We start from the raw sequence: 8,169 nt of genomic DNA on the forward strand, positions 1-8,169 counted from the left end.
ATCGCCGGCAACTCACGGCAGCCCAGCTCCAGGTTGAGCTGTTGTTCAGCATCTTAGCTGTAGAGGGCAGTGTCACTGGCCCTCATATGTGAGATCCGAACCGGGGCCCTCTGGCGTCCCAAGCCAGTTCTTAACCATCGCGCCACTCAGCCGGCCCTTTGGAAGCTTTCTTTTCCATTTTTCTTTAATATGGTTGTCACGCATTTGGTATACAGTTAAGTTTATTTGTTTCTGTTTGTTTCCAACTTTGAAGTTAATAAAAATCCTTGTTGATTTAACCTTTGGCATTTTAATTATAATGTGTCTTGGTGTGGGCCTCTTTGGGTTCATTTTGTTTGGGACTCTGCATTCCCTGGACCTGGATGTCTATTTCATTCATGGGGTGGGGGAAGTTTTCAGTCATTATTTCTTTAAATAGGTTTCTTGTCCCTTTCTCCCTTCTCCTTCTGGGACATCTATGACTCGAATGTTGGTATGCTTAATGTTGTCCTAAAGGTCCCTTAAAACTATCATCATTTTTTTTTAAGATTTTAGTGGGGAACTGGGGAAGGGGAACAGTGTTGGGGAACTGGGGAAGGGGAACAGTGTTGGGGAATTGGGGAAGGGGAACAGCCAAGTTGTCTGGCCTCACTATCTTTTTTTAAAATATTTTTTCTTTTTGCTGTTCTGACTGGTGTTTCTTTCCCACTAACCTTGTCTTCCAAATCTCTGATTTAATCCTCTGCTTCATCTAATCTATTGACTCCATATACATAATATAGTCTTCATTTCAGTTATTGTAGTCTCCATTTCTGACTGGTTCTTTTTTTATGTCTTCTATCTCTTTGTTGTAGTTCTCCCCAAGTTCATTGAGCATCCTTATAACCAGCGTTTTGAACTCTGCATCTGGCAGATTGCTTGTCTCTGTTTCATTTAGTTCTTTTCCTGGGGTTTTGTCCTGGTCTTTCGTTTGGAACATGTTTCTCTGTCTCCTCCTTTTGGCTATCTCTCTGTGTTTGTTTCTGTGAATTAGGCAAAACAGCAACCTCTCCCGGTCTTAAAGGAATGATCTTGTGTAGGAGCTATCCCTTTGTAGATGTCAATGTGGATAACCCTTCCTCGCCTGTGGGAGGAGGGGTCCTCCATGTCCCCAGTGTATACATTCATTCATTCACCCATACAACAGACATTAACGCTGGTTCGTGCCAGGGAACTGAGGATCCATGACATGGTGAGAACACAGCGGATGCAGCCGGGCTGAACATTAACCATTAAACAGTCGCCCCACCTTTACACCTACAGCATGGGCCAGTGAGTATCCTGGGGGTGCCCCAGGAGTGCTCCCCAAGCCTTTGCCAACCCCTGGTCCTATGCAGGGGTGGGGGGTGGCCATGGGCACTGCCCTGGGGTCAGGGTTCTGCCACCTGATGAGACAAAGAGTTAACAGGAGTGGGCTTGTGAGCTGGCAGGATGGGACAGGCAAAGAGTTAACAGGAAAGGGCTTGTGGGCTAACAGGAGCGAGCTAAACATTAACCACTTGTCTCTGACTCCCCCGGCTAGCACTGCACCTGCAGGTTGACAAGCACCTTACATCCATCATAGGTAGGAACAGAACAGTTTCTAATCCCAACTGGCAACCCCCTGCAAGCTGACCTCCATCATAGATGGGAGCAGAACAGTTCCCAGGAGAAGACAATTGTATCTGCAGCCCCCCTGCAAGCTGACAAGCACCCTACGTCTTGCATGGAAAAATATACAACTGGAGCTAAACAGAAACGGGCTCCGCTCTTTCTTTCAGACTGCCCTGGCAAAACTTCTGCCAGTTACAAACAGAAATCTCTCTCTCTCTCTCTTTTTTTACTTTAAATAAATCTTTTCTTACTCTTGTCGAGTCTCGTAAATTCTTTTACATTCTGCGAACGACCAGGGGTTAACTCTATGCCAAGACACCATCCACGTGTCAAACAGACCCTTCTCGGCTCCCTGCGAAAAAGAAACCGCTCCGGTGTCACCCGCAACGTGGATGTCGTTTGGCCCCCGACCCGGTACTCCCCAGCGGCTCTGCTCACGGCCTCCGCTGAGCCCGCGCGCGTGGGGTGGTTTCCTAATGCAGGCGGTGTCTCGGAGAGCGCCCAGCCCAGCTCCTGCAGGCAAGAAGCTAGGGCCAGGTCACGCCAGCAAGCGGGAACCGAGCCTGGGCGGAAAAGCGTGCCCAGCGGGGCTGGAGGGCGACGGGCGGGGCCTCTGGGCGGGGCGGGGCCTCTGGGCGGGGCGGGGCCGGCCAGCGGGGCGGGACCCAAGGCTCTAACTTCCCTGCCCCTGGGCTCGACCTCCCGGAGTCGTGTAGGGTGACAACGGCCGGCCGTGCGCCCAAAGGACGCGAGCGATGGGTGAAGACGCTGTGCCCAGGGATCCTTAGACTGGAGTGGGGTGGGGGAGGTCACACGCGCGCTTCCACCCGCCCATCCACCTACTTGGGACCTGGCCGCCCTTGTAGGAGTCGCGTCTCTTTCATCTGCAGCCCAACAGGCGTGGGGGGAGGGGAGGGGGATGGTGGCTCCAGTACAGGGCCGCCGGTGTCCTCTCAGGGTTCTGGGAGGCCCGGGTTAGAGACGCAAGCGCCTGGGGGTTTAGAGGTTTGCAGGTCTCCAGCCCGTGGGGAGGGCCAGCGGGAAAAGAAGGTAAGCGCTGGACAGTGCGTAACGCAGCCCTGATCAGAGTAGACCGGAGACAGCATGGTCAGAACCGGGGTCCTGCCGCGTGAAATCCTCAACCCGCCTCGCTCTCCCTGTGTGACTTTGGACACGGACTGCACCCCCCTACGCCTCAGTTTCCCGGTCTGCGAAGGGAGAGTAATAGTGATCCCACTTAACTGTGAGGATGTGGGGAGATGGGCCACTCCATGTGGCCCTCAGCGAAGGCTCAGAAAATGTTGGCTATTGTTATTACTGTTGACTCCAGCTTTACAGAGAAGGAAAGGGAGGCTGCGTTTCTTTTGTTTTGTTTTTGTTTTTTAGTAATTTGCCCAAAGTCACACAGCCAGCAAGTGGCAGAGCCCAGACCTAGCCAACCTCCCAGCCTATTCTGCAGTGAAACCCTGGCAAGGTTTTCTTCACCCAATGGACCCAGTTTTTTTTCCCTCCCCTGGGGATCCCCACACTCACCTCTGGTTCTTTCCTCATAACCCCCTGGGGGCGGCAGGAGATCTGAACCCCTGGGTAGCACTGATGCCCTGGACATATTAGGGCATAGATGAGGGGCTCAGGAAGTGCTGGCTTCATGACTGAGTGGGTGGCTCTGTTTGTTTTCAGGTCTGTTCTCAGAGCTGAAGCTGGCTGTGCCCTGGGGCCACATTGCTGCCAAAGCCTGGGGCTCCCAGCACGGCTTCCCCGTTCTCTGCCTGCATGGCTGGCTGGACAACGCCAACTCCTTCGACAGACTCATTCCTCTTCTCCCAAAAGGTGGGATGGGGGCTGAAGGGAAGCGGAGAGGCCAGGTGGCAGGACTGCAGGAGAATGAGGGAAGGGGAGACAGTGGGCCCACACACCTTTTTCACCTCCTTTATCTCTGCCTCAGACTTTTATTACGTTGCCATGGATTTCGGGGGTCATGGGCTGTCGTCCCATTATGGCCCAGGTCTCCCGTATTACCAACTAAACTTTGTGAGTGAGATCCGAAGAGTTGTAGCAGGTGAGTAAGAGGCGGAGTGTGTGTGTGTGTGTGTGTGTGTGTGTGTGTGTGTGTGTGTGTGTGTTGGTGGGGGTGCTCTGGGACACCCCCTCTTATCATTGAAGTGGGATGTGGTAGCCAGGAAGCAACGCTGGCCTGGGGGTGACCTGCCAAGAATTCATGGGTAACTTTGGGAAAGTTGGAGAAGACTGCCAAAAAGAGTTCATTTTCTCCTGGGGGTTCCACACCTAAAGTGGATCTAGGGCCCCTCTAAGCTGGTCTCCTGAGTGGGGCGCCTCAGATGCGGGGGAGGAATTTCTCCGAGCACAGGGACTGCAGAGGAGGTGGGGGGGCTGGGCCCATGCAGACCTGGCTCCTTGTGCTTTCAGCCTTGAAATGGAATCGTTTGTCCCTCCTGGGCCACAGTTTTGGTAAGTTCACTTTGGCCGGACCAACCGGGGCTCCTGCGATGGGGCTGCAAGGGAGGGAGAGGAGCTGGTGCACAGGTACCTCCCACTGCACTTCTGGGAGCTGCAGGGAGACAGGAGGAGGCTCCTCAGACACTGACCTTTGGGCACTGTGCCCTTTGGCCTCAGGCAACTCCCCTGAGGCACATATGGCCCCCCTAGGTGGCTATCTCCCAATTTGACAGGAAAACGTAGCCTTCTGAGTGGTCAGGTCTAATAAAGGGGTCACCTGGCCCCAGGGAGGGAGCCCCAAGTTTGACAGCAGATACTGAATCCCATCCACTGGTGGGGAGAGGAGCCAGGCCCCGAGCCTGAGGGTGGGCCAGCCCCTGGGAAGAAGTTCTGGTGGGATTTTGACTGCCGGGGAATGTCAGCCAGACCATCCCTTTGTCCCACAGGCGGCAGTGTGGGTGGAATGGTGAGTAGATGGCTTTACAGTGACCACCTCTAGCCACCGAGGGGTGCTCCTTCAAGTGGGGTGGGGAGAACCCCTCAGAAGGAAGAGGCGGAAGTGAGCTGGGAAAGGAAGTGCCTCCTCAGATCAGTTTCAAGTCAGCGTTTTATTAGCTCGTGCTGGTTTGCTGTGTAGATTGCAGTAATAATAATGATCACGGAGAGGTAAGTGGAAACGCAGGCTCTGGTGGAGTTAGGAGCTTTGACATCCCCTGTCCCCTCTGTCACAGAGAATCCTGGAGTCCAGCCATCACCAGGGTTTGGAGCTCTGTGCTGGGTGTGGACTGGATGTTGGCGGGGGTGTGGGAGGGGGGGTGTGTGGGGGGGTGGGGGGACAGAAGGAAGGTCCCTGGAAGGGATAGAAGAGTCTCATTCTAGCCTCTTGGTCAGCACCCTCCCCGCAGCCTGAGAGATGTTTCAGGAAACACCAGTGTCCCCAGAGAAGAGTCTGAGTCCCTTTTCCTTCAAGTTCCTCTCCTATCCATTCTTCTCTTTTTGTGTCACATAGTTTTCCTGTATCTTCCCTGAGATGGTAGATAAACTCATCTTGCTGGACTCAACCCCTTTCTTCCTGGACTGTAACGTAAGAATGGGGGCTTTCATGCATGCTGCCACCAGGGCCCGGGGTAGGGCCCCCAGCCCTGTCTCCTCTGGTGCATTCCAGGGAGGTGGGGGGAGGTGGCCAGAGGTAGACAAGGGGAGTCAGGGGCCCCCCAACAGAGAAAACAGGGCTGTGTTGTGCTGCTTGTACCCCTAGGAATGGGCAGGGAAAGGGGCCTTTGTTATACTTGGAAGCCCTGAGTGTGGCCTGGGAGCTGCAGAATGCCAGGGCAATCATCAAGTAACAAGGGATGGGAGAGGGTAGGGGCAGTGGGTTAAGGACACTCTGGGAGCTTCCAGCTTGGCCAGCCCACCCACGCTCATGCTCAGTCAAATGCCTTTGTGCTGTGTATACATTGCACAAGCGCACACAACAGCCCTGTGTGTGGGCTGATAGCAAAAGCGCTGACACCTCCTGCCACCATCGCCAATGACAACAATCAGGGCCGTCCCTGCATCTGAGTCCTGGCTCTGCCATTTACCTACTGTGTGACCCTGGGCAAGCCACTTCACCTCTCTGGGCCTCAGTTTTCTCACATAAAATGAGGAGCTTGGACTAGATGACCTTGGAGGTACCCTGCCAGCTTCTGTCATTCTGTTCCCAAGGGCTTTCGGTTGTGACAGCTCCTTCGTTGGTTTTTGTTTTTGTGTCTCTCAAATGACCACAAATGCCGTAAGGGCAAGAACCATGGCTATCTTTTTATCACCACGTACCCAATCCTGGCACATAGTAAGTGCTCAGTAAATATTCGTTGAATGGATGGATAATTTGTGGGTTATGGTGAGGATCCGGTGAGTCTGGGTCTCACTTCTTTATGTGTTTCACCCACTGAGTTGACAAATGCAGTGCCCCCCAAGTCTTTCTCCTGGGGGGTCTGTTGAGTGTTTTGTCCTCCCTGTTGGCTGTACTCTCATAGAGCATGGATGGGAGTGTCACTTCCCACTGCTACCCCAGGCAGTGCACTGTGGACAGGGCCAGGCCGTTCCCAGAGTGAGCTGGGCTGGAAAGGGGTACACACTGGGGGAGACTGGCAGCCTCTGAACTGCACCCCCACCAGCCTCCACTCCACCATTCAGTGATAGCATTAAACCAGGTGAAATGGCCAACTCTGGGTTCCTGACTTACGGACCCTAATATCTCACCTTCGCGAGCATTTGGCAGCTGAGATTTCCTTCCTATTCCGTCATCCTTCATCCGGTCTGACACCTCACCTCCAGCTGGCCCCCGCCACAGGCAGGGCTGGGATGGCTGTGACTAGGCAGGCAACTTGCTCCAGACCACAGTGCTCATTAGCAGGGGCTTATCCTGTGCCCCTCCTCACTGGGTCAGAATGAATCGCCAGCTAAGAGGGTGCACTACTGTGGGGCTGCTGAGGGCAGAGGGTGGGGCTGGGCCCTTTTGTCTGCAGGTGAGAGCTCTGCCCACCCAGCAGAACCATGAATATTTAGGAAACAGGGAACCTGCTGACCTACAAGCGGAAACTGATAGAGCACACGCTGCAGATGGGGGAATTCTCCAAGAAGCCCTCGCGCGTGTTCAGCCAGGAGGAGGTGCTACACAGGTGGGTGCCCTCAGGTGAGAAGGGGGTGGGGGTGCAGGACACCGAGGGAGGAAATCTTTGGGGCATGGAAGAAGCTACTGTCTCCCACTCGCAAATCCACACCGAGCCTGTTTCTGTCTGTGCCCACCCTGGGCATCAGGCTTCCTGGCACTCCTCAGACGCCCAGCTTTGACTTGTTCTCCCCACTCTATAGCCATGCCCTGCAGCCCTCTCCACACACTCAGGCGCCCCTTCCTCTCCCTTCATGCACACACTCGCGCCTTCCACAGCTTTTCTCCCCTCTGCGGTTCCTACCTGGACCTCTCTCAGGGCACCTTGCTAATTGCCCCCCTCCTCCTTTGGGCCTCAGCTGCTGGCACTTCTTCTGGAAGCCTGCCCTGACTCCACCTTCCTGCCCTGTAGGTAATCTCAGGTCTGCAGGTGGTGAGTAAGGCTTCTTGGTCACATTCGTGCCTCCAGCATGGGCCAGTGTGCCTGGTAGTCAGGGCTCTGTAACTACTTGTTGCTTAAAGGAGTGAAAACACGCACACACTTCCCGCTGATGTGCACATCCCCTGCTCACATGCCTTTGTCCCCGTGGGGTGGCCTCCCTTCCCCTGCCCTTTTCTCCTTTCCACCTGGCCTCTCCTTACGCAGTGCTCTCGGTGTCCTCCTATCTCCCCCAGGTTCCTGCAGAATAACAGCCATGTGAATGAGGAGTGTGGGGACCTCCTGCTGCAGAGAGGAGCCACACAGGTGGCCACAGGTGAGGCGACCACCACCCCAGGCTGTGCTGATGGGCACTGTTCTTGGCGAGGAATGATAATGACTAGGTGGGCTTTGGACCAAACAGTAGCTCATTTAATCTTCCTGCCACATCCCATTTAGAGCAGGACAGACTGAGGACTGGAAAGGCCGAGTGACTTGTGCCAGGTCAGACAGTACTGCACCTCCCAGAAAGCCACGTCCTGTGGGGAGCTTGGTCGGGCATCTTGGGACCAAGTGTTGGGGAATGTCACAACCCTACTGTGCAGGTCCTGTGTGGTGGGGCGCCCGGTGTCCAAGGCTAGACTTTGAGGATGTCCTGTGGGGCCAAGTGCCTTTGAAGAGGTTTTTCAAAACGGAGAAGTGGAATTGGTGATCCCCTGGCTTCAGGGCAGTGTCGGTCCGTGTCTTCTGCACTTTGTTTCCTGATATATTCATTTACCTAGAGTGTGCTCTGTGCCTGAGCGAGGCCACGGAGCTGCGGGGAGCAGGAACTGACACGGGGTTGTGGGGAGGGGGGTGTCAGTACCTCTGGCCAGCACAACTCCAGGAGGTGCCATTCACAAGCGCCCTCACTGGAAATGACTCTTCCAGGACTTGAGCAAGGAGGCCGGGCAGTTGTACATTCTAGGAGGAGAAATGGACGATAAGCCAGTAAACAGACACATCAGTAGATGCTTTTTTTGTTGTTTTG

At 54.5% G+C, this 8,169-nt stretch overlaps 1 protein-coding gene and 1 long non-coding RNA gene across 2 annotated transcripts in view; one reads left to right on the forward strand and one right to left on the reverse strand.

The window, feature by feature from the left end:
* Positions 1-2,143, reverse strand: part of LOC109371485 (uncharacterized) — a 64,431-nt gene extending 62,288 nt beyond the window's left edge. Inside the window, exon 1 of the long non-coding RNA XR_002121889.1 lies at positions 1,863-2,143. This is a non-coding gene — a long non-coding RNA (uncharacterized LOC109371485). The remainder of the gene's footprint in view (positions 1-1,862) is intronic.
* A 140-nt stretch (positions 2,144-2,283) lies between these two features.
* Positions 2,284-8,169, forward strand: part of SERHL2 (serine hydrolase like 2) — a 32,373-nt gene continuing 26,487 nt past the window's right edge. The window contains exons 1-8 of the mRNA XM_019624018.1: positions 2,284-2,370; positions 3,292-3,441; positions 3,557-3,670; positions 4,039-4,080; positions 4,515-4,534; positions 5,078-5,152; positions 6,619-6,731; positions 7,397-7,476. Coding sequence (XP_019479563.1) covers positions 2,367-2,370; positions 3,292-3,441; positions 3,557-3,670; positions 4,039-4,080; positions 4,515-4,534; positions 5,078-5,152; positions 6,619-6,731; positions 7,397-7,476 — 598 coding nt within the window. The 5' untranslated portion in view covers positions 2,284-2,366. The remainder of the gene's footprint in view (positions 2,371-3,291; positions 3,442-3,556; positions 3,671-4,038; positions 4,081-4,514; positions 4,535-5,077; positions 5,153-6,618; positions 6,732-7,396; positions 7,477-8,169) is intronic.

This window comes from Hipposideros armiger, unplaced genomic scaffold (assembly GCF_001890085.2).
Source record: "Hipposideros armiger isolate ML-2016 unplaced genomic scaffold, ASM189008v1 scaffold_572, whole genome shotgun sequence".
Taxonomy (NCBI): domain Eukaryota; kingdom Metazoa; phylum Chordata; class Mammalia; order Chiroptera; family Hipposideridae; genus Hipposideros; species Hipposideros armiger.